This window comes from Scyliorhinus torazame, chromosome 13 (genome assembly GCF_047496885.1).
Source record: "Scyliorhinus torazame isolate Kashiwa2021f chromosome 13, sScyTor2.1, whole genome shotgun sequence".
Lineage (NCBI taxonomy): Eukaryota > Metazoa > Chordata > Chondrichthyes > Carcharhiniformes > Scyliorhinidae > Scyliorhinus > Scyliorhinus torazame.
This window is the reverse complement of record NC_092719.1, coordinates 151627275-151644715: the sequence shown is the minus strand read 5'-3', so window position 1 is coordinate 151644715 and position 17441 is coordinate 151627275. Positions and strand designations below refer to the sequence as shown.

Here is a 17441-nt window from a genome sequence, read left to right as displayed (position 1 = left end):
CCCAGATCGTTATCCTGGGTTTCTGGATTACTAGTCCAACCTCCCTTAACTCATTAAAGTTGGTCTTACCTAAATCTAAAATTCTAGCAGCGAATTTTTGCTTTTCACTTTCAAACTTTACATTGAACTCACTCATATTATGATCACTATTTGGTAAATGCTCATGCACAATTACATTGCTAATTAAATACGGCTCATTACTCATTAAATTGCTAATTAAATACGGCTCATTACTCATTATTAAATCCAATAAAGCTTGTTCCCATGTTGCATCCAGGACATATTGCTGTAGGAAATCATCCCTAACACATTCCAGAAATTCACTACCTTTCTGCAAGGTGCTTGACTGCCTCTACCAATCTATGTTAAAGTTAAAATCCCCTACTTTGCCTTTGCGACACACTTGCCTAATTTCTGCATTTATACAATTCAGTCCTCCGATCTGCTACCAGGGAGTCGATACAAAACACTTATTTACTGTTCCTCAGTTCCACCCACAAGGTCTCCATTGGATGCTTTACCTCATTGGGTGGCAGGGTAGCACAGTGGCTAGCATTGTTGCTTCATAGCGCCAGGGTCCCAGGTTTGATTCCTGGCTTGGGACACTGTGCGGAGTCTGTATGTTCTCCCCGTGTCTCCGTGTATTTCCTCCAGGTGCTCCGATTTCCTCCAACAAGTCCCGAAAGACGAGCTGTTAGGTAATTTGGACATTCTGAATTCGACCTCAGTGTACCCGAACAGGTGCCGGAATGTGGCGACTAGGGGCTTTTCACATAACTTCATTGCAGTGTTAATGTAAGCCTACTTGTGATAATAAAGATTATAAAAATTATATCCTCTCTCACCAATGAATTGATTCTGTTTCTACTCATTAAGGCTAATCCTCTCCCTCTGCCATTTTCCCTATCCATCCTGTAAATCTTATAATTTGGTATATTAAGTTCCCAGTCTTGACCATCCCGAAGCCATGTCTCAGTAATGGCTATTATATCATAATCTCCAATTTGAATTTGTGCCTGCAGCTCATTTAATTTATTTCTTACACTCCGTGCATTTGTATAGAAAACCCTTATGTGGGTCATACACTCTAACCTATTACTTCAGACTGATGCTTTATTATTTCTCTCTTCTGGTTTAATCAATATACTTCTCATTGTTTTGCCATTACCTTCCATACCTGAAGTAGGATTCCTGACTGTTTCTTTACTCTCTGCCCTGTTACTTGTTTTTGAAACTGTATTGACATCCCCCGAGGCCTCCCCCTACCATTTACAGCTTTCATTAGAAACACAAAAGGAGTTTATTAATAAGACAAACTGCACAGCAGTACAGCAGCTAGATGGTTGTCCTATCCCCTACATATCTTCTGCCTAAGAGGGGACTCCACCCCCTGGGGTGATTACCCACTCTCAGCTCCAATTGGTTCCTCAAGTCGGGTAACCCTTAATCTGACCCTTTAAGGGCAACACAGCAATCACCATAAATCATCACGCTCCTCCCGCTTTAACTCTTTTAACCAATCTTCGCTGACTAAGTTACTCGTTACTAAATTCTAACTAGACATATACCTGAGTTTGACAATTAGAAATCGAGACCTTGAGGGGATTTTCTGTTTCTTGTAGAGCGCCGTAATTCTGTCGTCCGAGATGCTGCCACAGTATCGACATCAACAGGAATTGAACTAGCACAGGCAGTTCATTACTATTAGTTTCCATGGAGACAATAGTTATATCTATAACAGGTTGATCAGATACTTCGGTGCAAAAACATATCGTGACTGTTGGCGTTTCTCTACTCCTCAAGTGATCCACATGTTTACAAACAATCCATCCCTCCATGTCTACTTGTTGTGATAGGGGTCCGGTCCCAGAGGCAATAATTCTGGGGATCAAGTTTGATCCACTACCAAAGTTTCATATTATGACACCATGTCATATCATGCATTTAATAAGAGTTTTATAGTGTTGCAGTGGCGATGGCTCATTGATGAAATCTTGAGGCTTGCTTTTTTAAGCATAAACACTTTTATTGGTGGGCTTTAACTACGTACATTTCCAAATATAGTCTTGCCAGTTTTTTCACAATCCCGGTCTGTCACGTGTGAAGGAATGGTTGTGGTGCTTAAGTCGTGGGATAATGTTTCTTCTCTTTCCATTGAACAATTTATCCTACTGGTTCTTGTGCTATTCCATTCATGCCCCCATTCCAGCCATTTTGTTCTGGCACATAATCTTTGTTTCTTTCTCTGCAGCTGCTAGACTGTGTAACCTTTTTGAACACAACATGGCAGATTCTCTGCAACTGCTAGACTGGCACTGCAGCAGGTGGTGAGGGAACCAACAAGAGGAAAAAACATACTTGACCTCACCCTCATCAATCTGCCTGTTGCAGATGTATCTGCCCATGACAGTTTCGGCAGCAGTGGCCACCCCACAGTCCTTGTGGAGACAAAGTCTCATCTTCACATTGAAGATACCCTCCATCATGTTGTGTGCCACTACCACTGTGCTAAATGGGATACACTTGAAACAGTTCTAGCAACTCAAGATTGGGCATCCATGAGGCACTGTGGGCCAACAGCAGCAGGAGAATTACAATCGACCACAATCTTCAACTTCATGGCCCGGCATATCCCCCAATCTGCCATTACCACCAAGCAAGGGGATCAACTCTGGTTTAATGAAGAGTGCAGGAGAGCATTCCAGGAGCAACATGAGGCATACCGAAAAATGAGGTGACAACCTGGTAAAGCTACAACACAGGATTACTTGTGTGCCAAACAGCATAAGCAGCAAATAATACACACAGCGAAGTGATTCCACAATGAACGCATCAGATATAAGTTCCATCCAGCCGTGAATGGTGGTGGACAATTAAACAACTCACTGGAGGAGGGGGCTCCACAAGTATCCCCATCCTCAATGAGGGAGGAGCCCAGCACATACGTGCGAAAACCAAGGTTGAGGCATTCACAACAATCTTCAGCCAGAAGTGCCAAGTGGATGATCCGTCTTGGTCTCCTCCGGAATTCTCCAGCATTACAGATGTCAGTCTTCAGCCAATACGATTCACTCCACGTGATATCAAGAAATGGCTGAAGGCACTGGAGACTGCAAAGGCTATGGTCCCTGATAATATTCTGGTAATAGTACTGAAGACTTGTGCTCCAGAACTTGCCACACCCTTAGCTAAGCTGTTCCAGTACAGCTACAACACTGGCATCTACCCGGCAATGTGGGAAATTGTCCAGCTGAGTCCTATGCAAAAGAAGCAGGATAAACGCAATCCACTAATTACCGCCCTATCAGTCTACTCTCCATCATCAGCAAAGTGGTAGAAGGAGTCATCAACAGTGCTATCAAGCAGCACTTACTCATCAATAACCTGCTCACGGACACACAATTTGGGTTCCGTAAAGGTCACTCAGCTTCTGACCTCATTACAGCCTTGGCTCAAACATAGCCAAAAGAGCTGACGGCCAGAGATGAGGTGAGAGTGAACGCCCTTGACATCAAGGCAGCATTTGACCGAGTATCGCATCAAGGAGCCCTAGCTAAACTGGAGTCAATGGGATTCAAGGGGAAAACTCTCCGCTGGTTGGAGTCATACCTGGCACAAAGGAAAAAGGTTGTGTTGGTTGGAGGTCAATCATCTCAGCTCCAGGACATCACTGCAGAAGTTCCTCAGCAATGTATCCACGGCCCAACCATCTTCAACTGCTTCATTAATGACCTACCTTCCATCATAAGGTTAGAAGTGGGGATGTTTGCGGATGACTGAGAATGTTCAGCAACATTTGCGATTCCTCAGATAATGAAGTAGTCCATGTCCAAATGCAGCAAGACCTGGACAATATCCAGGCTTGGGCTGACAAGTGGCAAGTTACATTCATGCCACAGAAGTGCCAGGCAATGACCATCTCCTACAAGAGAGGATCTAACCATTGCCCCTTGACATTCAATGGCATTACAATTGCTGAATCCCCCACAATCAAAATCCTGGGGGTTACCATTGATCAGAAACTGAACTGGACTAGCCACATAAATACTGTGGCTACTGGACAGGTCAAAGGCTAGGAATCCTACAGCAAGTAACTCACCTCTGAGGTTCCCTGCCCTTATGAAGTGGGGTGAGGGTGGGCTCAAAAATCCCCTGAGAGATAAGTTGGGGTACTGGCAGGGTGGGGGTTCCAGAGGCCATTGTCGGGAGTCAGAGGGGAGTCGAGAGATCATCAGTGCAGTGATGTAAGTGCGGCCTCACCGCGGCCTGACCGAAACCAAAACAGAGTCCCGTTTCATAGCGGGGTCGTACTCGGCACTGCAGGCACTGAGAAACAACCCGCTATGCGCGCCCAAAACGAGACTCTGTTTTTTGGCCGTTAATTCACACCCGGAATTTCTGTATCCTCAAAAGTTTGACCTTAAGCTCCCTATCTTGCTAAATCAGTGCACAGCTTCTCAAGACTACACACAATGTTCTTCCTTGATTGGACTATTGGCTATCTCTTTAGAGTTCTCTCTACTTACATGGTTCTCCAAACCTGTGTGAAACATCGTTTATTCCATAAAATATGCTGTAAAAGTCCATGCTGTTGTTATGCTGACACTTAAAGTATGCATCCTATACTTTCCAGTGCTGATTAGTTTGTGCAGTCCCACTGTTGCTGCCTTTTGCTTTGACTTGGACTGAGAAGCAGTTTAGGGAACCATCTGCAGCTTTGCAACATTTTACTGAAACTGCTGTTACTTTCAATTGCTCAGAGATGAAAACCACACACAAAGCCAAGTACTGTAGACAGTTGGTTGTTGATCGTTAGAGTTCCAACAAGACGTGAGAGGTTTTTGCATAAAGTAGTAGTGCTGGATATTGAAGCAAGCTCCTTACCTTCAACACATGAAGGTTGGGCCCGAGTTGTACCAGCTACCTGTCCTGGAAAACACGAGCATTTCACGGTTTGTGACCGTTCCTCAATTCTGTTCTTATTGCAGCACCGGTGGACAGCAACAACCTCACATGTGCCCTGTTTGACCTGATGACCTGAAAGAGAGAGAATGCAGAAACAGTACGTTAACTACTTTATTATGAATAGCTCCAAGAGAGACAATTCATAGCACCCCGTTGCAGTCATTGACACCACTGTGAAGCATCCTAACAAAGTAATAGACTATACAAGACTGAAATGTCAACTCCATTTGTCTTTCGCTTTATCTTCAATTTCCCAAAATAGAATATGCAATCCACTATTGCTGTTCAATGACCTTAGGCAGTTAAAATAGCACAATAGTACACTGAGACTAAAACAAGGTAAACCTGAACGATCAATAGAAAATGTTACTTTTGACCAAAGACTCCTGCTAAGTATTTTAAGGCAAAGGGGCTACCCGCAATACAATTCTTAATAACGCAAATTAAATTCTTTGATGTACAGAATACAGAAAAGATAGATGTAATTTGTTTTATATATATTTTCTCTCCTTTTGGCTACTGTCCTCTTCCTTGCTGTTCAGTATTTTTCATTAGAAAGGGTGTGGGGAGGAGGAAAGCAGGTTCCACGGCCTCCGCTATGAACACGAAGAGAGTGAGAGTGGCCAGGGTAACTACTCCCATTGGTATTTATGACAATGTGAGGAATTACAAAAGTGAGCCATGCATTCCGCCATATTGTGGTACAATTGGCTGCAATTGGCTGCCAGTAAAGCTCCAGGGTAGGAAATACTTTCCAGAATACCAATGAACTAACTTAATGAATGATTATTATTAATTTATGACTGAGTATCGCACAAAGAGAGAGAAAAGCCTCTGAGGAGCGCTGAGAAGTATATTTCTATTCAAACTGAACAGTCAGTGCAGTAAAAATGCTCTTTAATCCAAATGAATATTTATGAATTCCCAATGAGAAAAGTTTTCTCTTCCCAGAGACTTCCCTGAACTGGCTAATTCTAGAAAGTGTCGAGCTCATTCCCGAACACGCAATGCATGAATAACTATTCTAAATTTAAACTATGGAAAAACTGGGATGGTACAAACATCTAGAGTTACTGCGATGCTTTAAAGAAATTTGATTTTTTGAAATAGTTTTTGTCACAGAAGTGTCTCACCAGGTGTATTTTTTTTAATACATTCAGAGTACCCAATTATTTTTTTTTAAATTAAGGGGCAACTTAGCGTGGCCAATCCACCTAACCTGCACATCTTTGAGTTATGGGGGTGAAACCCACGCAGACATGGGGAGAATATGCAAACTCCACACAGACAGTGACCCAGGGCCGGGATCGAACTAGGGTCCTCAGCGCCGCAGTCCACTGCACCACATACTGCCCCTCAGGTGTATTTTTTTACTCAGAAACGCAGGCCCATAGCTCGGGACACCATCAAGGTTGAAAAGAATGGCAGAGGGGTCAAAATAAATAAAGGAGTTATAGTTAACCAATGGTAAGGTATGGTTTAGAAACCTCAAGATCTGAAAGGGAAACAAAACATCAAAAGAGGTCAAATACAATGGTTTTGTTCATCCAATAGTAACATATCAACTGCTTTAACATTAGGATTTAAGACATGGTCAAAGACACTTGGAAAATGCAATGACTACTCTTCTTCCAAAAGAGCAATTTTCCACACCTGAGATCAAAGCAGAGCTTAAATGGAAAATGATAGAAAAGGGTTAGAGAATGAACAATGAATAATTTTAAAATCCACCCAGATATAGGGCTGGATTCTCCGTTCTGGAGAATGTGTCGACTTTTACGACAGGAAATTCGGCAGCGACCACTCACCGATTCCGGTACCGGTGAGGAGCTAGCATCTGCAGCGACTGAAACCCCTGCAGCCAGCACGCCGGCTCAGACTACACATGTCCCATGCCGTCAGGAAATCAGCCCATGGGGAGGAGGAACATCACGAGAGGGCCAGCCAATGATGCACCAACGGTGCTGAATCGGCGCGTGGCGCGCGTCACGATGATGCTATTTTGAAGGGGTGGAGCATGGCGGACCAGCATCAAACTGGCCCGATTTTGGCGTCGGAGCCCATTTTCCGCCCAATCGCTGAACACGATTTTGCCAAGCTACAGAGAATCCCGTCCCATGTTCTCCCGCCGGAGGAGAGTTGCAACCGATTTACATTCCCCTGGGAGCAAATCGGGAAGCAATTCCGTATCCCTTGCCAGGCAAATTTATGCATGGTGAGAAATACAAGGGATTCCCGAGGGAATCCTGCTATTGGGCCACCATTTTGAGCAAGCAGCCCAATAGCGGAGTCCCGTCGCTGACCACCCCAACACCCCCCACTTCGCGCAAACCGCAAAGCAGCCCCCCACCTCCGGAGTGCCTCAGTGTCCCCCCCTTCCCCCAGTATGGGATGGCCTGACCCACCCTCCCCAGGTACTTCCGAACTAGGCAAACACCCCCGCTAAGGACCTTTAATTGGGTGACCACTTAATAGGGGGGATCCCCCGGGATCCCCTTAATAGGGAGACTTCACCCAGGGACCCCCAAACTGAAGGAACCCCCTCCCCTGCACAGGGACCCACTAACTAAAGGAACCCCCCCCCCCCCCACAGGGACCGCCTCCCCATTACACCCTCAAGAAACGAAACCCTGCCTGGAAGCTGGGTAGCAATCCAGATAGGGACAGTGCAAAATATTACAGCTGTAACGCTTACCTGTAGGCTCCACGTGTCCATTTCTTGAAGGAGAACAGATGTGATCTGTGTTTCAACTCCTCAGATCCACTTGTTGCAAGCCATTCATTCTTTTCTAGTAGTGGGCTGTGATTGACAGCTTCCACAAACCAGCTGTAACCTCGATTCATTCATCTCCCTTCATGGATGAGTGACTCTTAAGTGCTGAAACCCCAACGTTTACAAACATCACCCACATCAAAGAGTGGTAAGTGCAACCGGGGATCCTCCTTTATGAGTGATGAGCTGCATCAATACCTGCTCGGCAAGGGCATCGCCTCGAGCAGGACGACCAGCTACAACCCCCAGGGAAACAGGCAGGTGGAGCGGGAGAATGGGACGGTCTGGACGGCCGTCCAGCTGGCCCTACGGTCTCCCGCTGGCAGGAGGTCCTCCCCAATGCCCTTAACTCCATCCGATCACTACTTTGCACGGCGACTAATGCAACCTCCCATGAACATCTCTTTGGCTTCCCCAGGAAGTCTACCTCCGGGGTTTCGCTCCCAACGTGGCTGGCAGCTCCAGGACCCGTTCTCCTCCGGAAGCACATGCGGCTCCACAAGGCGGACCCGTTGGTTGAGAGGGTACAGCTACTACATGCAAATCCGCAGTACGCCCTGCGTACCCCGACAGCTGCCAAGACACAGTCTACCTCAGGGACCTGGCACCAGCTGGGTTCCCCCCCCCCCCTCCCCTCTGCCCTGCCATCCCCTTCCTCGCCCCAGCGCACCTCACCACAGCCCCTGCTCCAGGATGATCCGTCCTCCCCTTGGTCCCACCTGGGGATGAAGATGAGGTCTACACGCTCTCGGAGTCACCAGCGACTGAACCAACGCCTGCATCGCCACCGGGACTGCGGCGCTCGCAACGACGGATCAAGGCATCCGATCGGCTGAATTTGTGAACTTTCCCCAAAATGCATGTAAATAGTTTTCCACCCCCCCCCCCCCCCCCCCCGGACTCTTTTTTAACAGGGGGTGAATGTGGTAGTCACCACTGTTGTATATATCACATACAAGACATAATACGGTAAGGCTCCTGTACTACAGGTATGGGGGTAGATCCCTGCTGCTGGCTCCGCCCAGTTGGCGGAGTATAAATGTGTGTGCTCACCGAGCGGCAGCCATTTCAGCAGCAGCTGCAGGAGGCTACACATCTCTGCTTAATAAAGCCTGGATTACGCTCTAATCTCGTCTCGTCGTAATTGATAGTGCATCACCCTACATGTTCCATCCCCTCCCGAATCCTCGCACTTCTTGCTCAATCATTGTCCGGCCCTGTGGGGGCCTCTGGCGTGGCGCCTGTCCCTGATGCGAGGAGTACCATCGGCTGGCACTGCCCTTGCTAGCTGTACACTCCGCGCCCCCGCTCGGCGCCTCCGTAGGGGCTAGAGTGGGTGTTGTCCCGGGTGGGCTGCTGCCGAGTAGCGGCCGGGTTGGGGGGGGGGGGGTCGGTGTGGCGGAGGATGTGGGGGTGGCGGGCTGGGGCACCGATACGGCCGGAGTCACTCTGCAGAGTGGGTGGTCAGTGAGGTGCACAGCAAGATGGCTGCCTTGCAGACCGCGGTAATGGCGGCCCGAGACTGGTCATCGCCCCGCTCCTGTGGGGGGGGGGTCACACCGGCCGATCAGCCTGGTCCTCCATCATCCCCTCCCTCCCGGACCTGGCAGGGCCCCCTCCCCGCCCCAGCGAGCCCAGCCAGTGTCCAGCCCAGCAGCCCACTGTCGCGTCGTCCTGTGTCCACCTCCTCTCTTTCCCTCATCAGCCATGACGCCGGTTTCACGATGCACAAGTTAATTGCGCTTTGGAAGAATCCGGAGAATACCGGGTCGGGCCCGCTAATGATATGCAAGCGGTGTTCACTGTACGTGCATTCCGGAACACATTGATGCCGCTGTCAAGGTGACAGAGAATTGCGATTTGGCATCAAATCGGCACCCGCGAGATTTTGACATCGGAACCTAGTCTCCACCCAAACCGTTTCCCGATTTTGCATCGGCAAACGGAGAATCCCGCCCAGCTCGCTAGTGAGCTGAAATTTGGATTTTAAAAAGGTGAATGTGCTCACGTTCCATCTTGAATCCAGTAATGGAGTAAGAGAGGAATTGTCACCCGGTGCAGATTCTTGGGTAACAACAGTTGTCATATCACATGCCACTGGTAAGGAGCGATTAATTGATGCAAGTGGGGACGGAGTTTGATGTCATTTGGGGTGGAAGCCACGTCACCAGAGGTCGGGGCCTGGCATGGGGGCCCACAAAGAGGGAGAGCGCGGGGCCCCTAAAAGTGTGAGTCCGCCGCGGCCCACAGCCCTTAAATCAATCGCTATCAAAATCTGCGGAACAGAACCTCATATAAATAGTATAATCAACGGCCCACTTCTCCAGAGTAGCTTACTTGAATGTCCCCAATTTCTAGGCCCACAGTGTCAAAGTCTAAATACTGACAGCTTAAATGAATTCCATAAATCTTTCCAAGTCCACTGTCTGTTTAAAAATAAAAATGTCTTTTTTTTAGGTCTGAAACCTGTTAGGTTGTAACAAATTATTAACCCAAAATATTCCATAGCAGGCCACAAATTGCACCCTCTGTTAATTAAAATTGTTCATACCTTGTCAGCTTAACAGAAACAGCTTATGGAATCATAGAATCCCTACAGTGAAGAAGGAGGCCATTCAGCCCATCGAGTCTGCACCGACCCGCCGAAAGAGCATCCACCTAGGCCCATGCCCCATCCCTGTAACTTGTATTCATTTAGTAACTTTAACATAAACAGAACTCAAGATGCTTTATAAAGCAGGATCTGACACCAAGCCACAAAAGGAAATAATAGCCCAGATCCTCCTGCCAGCAGCAAAGATGAAGCAAAGATGGGAAGGGAGGGGAGCAGAACCAGGCAAGTGGTTTACATCTATGGGTCATGCCAAGCCGGGGGGTGGGGGATGGGTAGGGGAATTACCGGGCGTGCCAGGGCTGCTGGTTTGGGGAAGACAGCGGCAAGGTGGAAACGTCACTGGACTAGTATTCCAGCGGCCCGTGGCTAATCCTCTGGGGACACAGGTTCAAAACCCACCATGGCAGCTGGTGGAATTTAACTTCAATTAACAAACCTGCAATATTAAGTCAGTCTCAGTAATGGGTCATGACAACTATTTTTGATTGTTGCAAAAACCTATTTTGTCTGGGCAGCACGTTGGCGCAATGGTTAGCACTGCTACCTCACAGCGCTAAGGTCCCAGGTTCGATCACGGCCCTGGGTCATTGTCCGTGTGGAGTTTGCACAGTCTCCCCGTGTCTGCGTGGGTCTCATCCCCACAACCCAAAAAGATGTGCAGGGTAGCTGGATTGGCCACGCTAAATTGCCCCTTAATTGGAAAATGAATTGGGTACTCTAAATTTTTTTTTGAACTATTTGGTCCCAAAATGTCCTTTCAGGAAGGAAATTTGCCATCCTCTGACCCACATGTGACTCCAAACCCATAGTGTGATTGACTGTCAACATCTCTAAAGCCATTCAGTTCAAGGGAAATTCGGGATGGGCAACATATGTTGGCCTGTTGCCAGTGGCACTCACATCCCATGAAATAATAAATCATAATTCAAACAAATCCAGAATCTGATTTGTGCTGCACAGATCTGATCAATCTGCATGATTTGCTTCTTAATTTTCCGCTCTTTCTCATGTTTCCCATTATAAACAGCACAGTTTAAACCACTCAAAAGTAAGGTGCCAATTACATGCTATTTGCACTAGCTGTCAGCACCTGCTTCAGTCAGTGTCTACTCTGGACAGTTCTACACTTTCCTTTCATCTTCTTTCACATCCACTCTTCCTCAAGTGTCTTCTCATGACAAAGTGTTATGAGGAGATGATAAAAAGGTGGGTAGGTGCAGTTAATCTCAGAAAAAAGGAACATATTAGCTGGGTCAAAATGCCAGGTTTCAGTTTCTAAAATTCCTGACCTTACTCAAAATTTTCTTCTGTCGTGGGAGGGAGGAAAACTGGAAGAGCTGTACGCTTTATTATTGGCCTTAACCTAACCCCATCCCATACAGCCAGCTGCTCCAGGGAAGGGAAGGGGAGATGTAAAATATTGAAGAAATCCTGTCTCCTCTGGAATCAGTCACCCTTCAATGTCAGGCCTTTTCTCAGGCCTTCGGTGGAATTCATGCCAGCTGTCAGTGATCATGGGAATCACTGGACATATCAACAGTGGGTACAAATTATACTGTAACTAGGAACAGCCCTCAAAATACAAGGTTTATGTCGAAGTGGGAAATGTGGCATTGTACAAATGTACAGCATGTGAAGAGTTAATGTTATGTAAGCCTACCCACTAGAGGGAGCTAAGGGACAGTACTATAATTTGCACTGGCTCTTAAGCTAAGGGGAGGAGTTTAGACTGGAGCTGACGAAGATAAGATTTATAGTGTATTGCAGAGTTAGTTAAGATATAATAGTTCTAATTAGTAGATAGAGATAGTGTTAGTGAGTGTAGTTTAATTCTTACAGGTTTAGATTATCATAGAATTTACAGTGCAGAAGGAGGCCATTCGGCCCATCGAGTATGCACTGGCTCTTGGAAAGAGCACCCTACCCAAGGTCAACACCGCCACCCTATCCCCATAACCCAGTAACCCCACCCAACACTAAGGGCAATTTTGGACACTAAGGGCAATTTATCATGGCCAATCCACCTAACCTGCATATCTTTGGACTGTGGGAGGAAACCGGAGCACCCGGAGGAAACCCACGCACACACGGGGAGGAAGTGCAGACTCCGCACAGACAGTGACCCAATCTGGAATCGAACCTGGGACCCTGGAGCTGTGAAGAAATTGTGCTATCCACAAGGCTACCGTGCTGCCCGTAATGTTTGCTATTCAGAATAAGTGTCAAACTCAAATTTAGTAGTATTAATAAAATTAGTTTTGCTCTTCAAAAGAGATTTGTGTATCTTTGTGATCACTATGCCTTCCATCCTGGAAAGCCCTCACAAAGATCACCACAGGAAATAGGTGACAAGGACCCTGATTCCAGATTCAAAATGTTTGAATTTGACCTGAAACAAGCAGAATCTCCATGTAAATGCTCAGCCCCAGATTCCACATCTCCACATGGATTCAACCCTGGAGGCTGAATTTGATGTTTTCTGTAGATAAGTTTCTTTTTGTCCAGTTTTCCTGTTTGCAAGTGTTTGTCCTCCACTCCGTTTTCATTGCACATTTCAGATTCTGGATGTCGATTATAGTCAGCAAAGGATCACAGAGTATCTCAGGATTGAGCTACAGCTTAATGTGAATTAAGAACTTCCAGTAGTCAGGGAACTACATGATGTTAACACACTTCTGATTTCACCATTTTAAAAAATTTGTTCATGGGATGTGGATGTCACTGCAATGGTACCAAGCTGGCATTTTGTGAGTGTGATTGGGCCAGAGTTGCCTGCCGTGGCTGTTGGGGGGGTGCGGAGTGGAGCCGGGGACCCTTCCATATCGCGTTTGGGCTGGAGGGGGATGTCGGGGATTGTTCCGAGGGTCTCAGAAATCGGGATGGCATTTAAAAATGGCGTCCCGATCTCTTGCTGCAATGGGGAGCTCCGCTCACCAGAACATAAGAACATAAGAACTAGGAACAGGAGTAGGCCATCTGGCCCCTCGAGCCTGTTCCACCATTTAATGAGATCATGGCTGATCTTTGTGGACTCAGCTCCACTCTCCGGCCCGTACACCATATCCCCGAATCCCTTTATTCTTTAGAAAGGTGTTATAACCTGCCGACTTACGATTGGCTGGGGACTAATGACTATCCCACAATCCTATGGGAATATGAACTTCCCCAATGAGGGGGGCGGAGAAACTCCTAGTATAAATAAGCTGGCCAGTTCAGGAACCAGCAGGAAGGAGAAGGTAGCAAGGGAAGTTACTGCTACTGTTATGTATATATTGTTATAGTAAATAAACGTTATTATTTTGTATCCTTAAAACTCGTGCTGGATTCTTCGTGGCCCTTACAAAACTGGCGACGAAGGTAAAAGTGAATAGCTGTCTACACTGCTGAAGCCACCTCCCTGGATTTTTGTTGGATACAGGTTGGAAGTTGTTTTCTATTATACCATGCCTCTGTGCGGACGTTTGGATGTTTTCGATGCTGCGCTGGAAAGCTGGAACCAGTACACACAACGGATGCGTTACTATTTCCGGGCAAACAATATCACTGAAAACGAGCGCCAGGTGGTCATATTGCTCACTGCCTGCGGGCCGCATACGTTTGGGGTGATTAGGAGCCTTACGTACCCAGCTGCGCAAGACACCAAAACGTTTGACGAACTTGTGAATATAGTGGGGCAACACTTTAACACAACCCCGTCCACGATAGTCCAGCGTTACCGGTTTAATACCGCTGAGAGGACCCCTGGAGAATCCCTTGCCGATTTTTTTATCCAGGCTACGCGGGATTGCGGAATACTGTGACTATGGTGAGACCTTGTCAGAAATGTTACGCGACCGTTTGGTTTGCGGTATTAACAATGCAGCAACCCAGAGAAAGTTGTTAGCGGAGCCAACATTAACTTTTCAACAGGCAATACAAATAGTCTTGTCCCGAGAGAGCGCAGAGCGAGGAGTACAGGAGCTACAGGGAATGGAAGTGCATGCCTTGGGGCGCAACCCTTTCCACCCAAAAACGTCCCCCCGCACTCCTGCGGTACCTTGGGCGAGGCAACGACCGGACCGACGCCAGTGGCCATCGGACATTCCTCCCCGAAGGGAGCCTTCTCCAGAGCCAATGGATGAGGAGCCATGTCCGTGTCAGACTTGTAGGCGCCGACCCCGTCGCGGACGGCGGTCCTGGGGACGCCAGAGGTGCCGTCGTTCCGACCGAAACTGGGACCAGCCCAGGGGCCGTAACTGGGACCAGCCCAGAGGCCGTACCTTCCATGTGGATGAACCTGCGGCGACCACTCCTGAGGACGTGGAGACAGAGGACGACTGCCTGCAGCTGCATTGTGTGGCAGCTCCCCGTGTGGCCCCCATTAAGGTGACAGTACGGGTCAATGGCCACCCGCTGGAGATGGAGTTGGATACTGGCGCAGCGGTCTCCGTGATCGCCCAGAGGACATTCAACCGCATCAAGCAGGGTATACAGACCCTTACATTAACTGACTCACAGGCCAGGTTGGCCACCTACACGGGGGAACCACTGGACATTGCAGGAACTACAATGACCCCTGTTGTCTATGGACGCCAGGAGGGGCGTTTCCCACTTATCGTAGTGCGTGGCCATGGGCCCAGCCTGTTGGGTCGGGACTGGTTGCGCCACTTGCGGTTGCAATGGCAGAACATCCTCCAAACAGTTTCTGGTGGGTTGACTGAGGTGCTAGGACGATACCCAGAGGTATTCCAGCCTGGTTTGGGGAAAATAAAAGGGGCCGTAGCCTGTATCCAAGTTGAACCAGGAGCCACGCCGCGCTATTTCCGGGCGCGCCCAGTGCCTTACGCTTTGCTCGAGAAGGTAGAAGGGGAGCTCACTCGTTTGGAGAGTTTGGGTATTATCAGGCCCGTCCGTTTTGCTGACTGGGCAGCACCAATTGTACCAGTAATGAAGCCAGATGCCACAGTTCGCTTGTGTGGCGACTATAAACTTACAGTGAATACAGTTTCCCGACTCGATCGATACCCAATGCCTCGCATAGAGGATCTCTACGCGAAACTTGCAGGTGGACTCTCATTCACAAAATTAGATATGAGTCACGCCTACCTGCAGTTGGAGCTGGACCCTGCCTCCCGACCATATGTAACAATTAACACACACCGGGGCCTGTATGAATATACACGATTGCCCTTTGGAGTATCCTCTGCCTGCGCAATTTTTCAACGTGTTATGGAGGGCATTTTGAGAGGCTTACCACGTGTGGCTGTCTACCTAGATGACGTGTTGATTACAGGGACGTCGGAGCAAGAGCATTTGGAAAATCTGGAGGCTGTCCTTAGACGCCTTTCGGAGGCTGGAGTCCGTTTACGTCACACAAAGTGCGTATTTCAGGCAAAAGAAGTAGTCTACCTAGGTTATCGGGTGGACCGCGAGGGTCTGCACCCCGTCGCAGAGAAGGTACGTGCAATTCAACATGCCCCCACCCCGACTGACACTTCACATCTTCGTTCTTTTCTCGGTCTCGTAAACTATTACGGGAAGTTCCTCCCCAATCTGGCAACTACGCTGGCCCCCTTGCACCTGCTGCTAAAGAAAAATCACACCTGGGTTTGGGGTCAGCCGCAAGAAACCGCTTTCCGGCGGGTAAAGCAACAATTGTCGTCGTCTGGGTTACTAACCCACTATGATCCGGGAAAGCCTTTGCTCGTCACATGTGATGCATCCCCGTATGGTATTGGGGCTGTCCTGTCCCACAAGATGGAGAACGGGGCCGAGCGACCAATAGCTTTCGCCTCCCGCACATTGACTGCAGCGGAGAAAAAGTACGCGCAGATCGAGAAGGAGGGCCTGGCAGTGGTTTTTGCGGTGAAACGCTTCCACCAGTATGTGTACGGCCACCATTTCACTATCGTGACTGATCATAAGCCCCTGCTGGGACTCTTCAGAGAGGATAAGCCAATACCGCCCATTGCTTCTGCATGGATCCAGCGCTGGGCTTTGTTGCTTGCTGCATATGAGTATTCTCTGGAGCACAAACCAGGTACGCAGATAGCAAATGCCGACGCACTGAGCCGATTGCCTTTACCGACCGGCCCCATGTCGACCCCCACGACCGGTGAGGTGGTTACAACCCTAAATTTTATGGACACCTTGCCTGTCACGGCATCACAGATCCGTGAGTGGACCCAGACGGAGCCAGTCTTGTCAAAGGTTCGGCACATAGTCCTGTATGGTGGGCAGCGTAGACAGCTCCCAGGCGAGTTGCAGGCATTTTCCTCCAAGCTGTCAGAGTTCAGCGTGGAAGACGGCATCCTCTTGTGGGGGACGCGTGTGATTGTCCCGGAAAAAGGCCAGGAGCTGATATTATCAGACTTGCACAATGGGCATCCGGGCGTGACCAAGATGAAAATGTTGGCCCGGAGTTATGTCTGGTGGCCAGGCCTCGACACCGACATTGAGAAGGTGGCCCAAAACTGCTCCATTTGCCAGGAGCATCAGAAGCTTCCGCCGGCCGCGTCCCTACATCACTGGGAATGGCCAGGGCGGCCTTGGGCACACTTACATGCAGATTTTGCAGGCCCTTTTCAGGGATCCATGTTCCTTCTACTAATTGACGCCCAGTCCAAATGGCTGGAGGTGCATAAGATGCAGGGGACAACGTCCTGCGCAACAATTGAAAAGATGCGTTTATCATTTAGTACGCATGGCCTCCCCGAGGTGCTGGTCACGGATAATGGCACTCCATTCACGAGTGAGGAGTTTGCTAGGTTTACAAAGATGAACGGCATCCGCCATAGCCGCACTGCCCCTTACCACCCGGCTTCAAATGGGTTGGCAGAGCGCGCAGTGCAGACATTCAAAAGAGGCCTAAAGAAGCAGTCTTTCGGATCAATGGACACGAGACTGGCTCGCTTTTTGTTTACGTACAGGACCACCCCCCATGCAGTGACTGGGGTAGCTCCCGCAGAACTCCTAATGGGCCGAAGACTTCGCACCAGCCTTAGTATGGTCTTCCCGGACATTGGCGCAAAAGTACGCCGCACACAAGAACGGCAGGGACAGGGATTGTCTCGGCATCGTCCGATTCGGCAGTTTGCGCCCGGTGACCCA

The 17441-nt window shown here is 48.5% G+C and overlaps 1 protein-coding gene across 1 annotated transcript in view; it reads right to left on the bottom strand.

Moving 5' to 3' along the window:
* The window catches only part of tafa4b (TAFA chemokine like family member 4b), a 549050-nt gene that overhangs the window by 306652 nt on the left and 224957 nt on the right, over positions 1-17441 (bottom strand). Inside the window, exon 3 of the mRNA XM_072472294.1 lies at positions 4885-5037. Within this exon, the coding sequence (XP_072328395.1) occupies positions 4885-5037 (153 nt within the window). The remainder of the gene's footprint in view (positions 1-4884; positions 5038-17441) is intronic.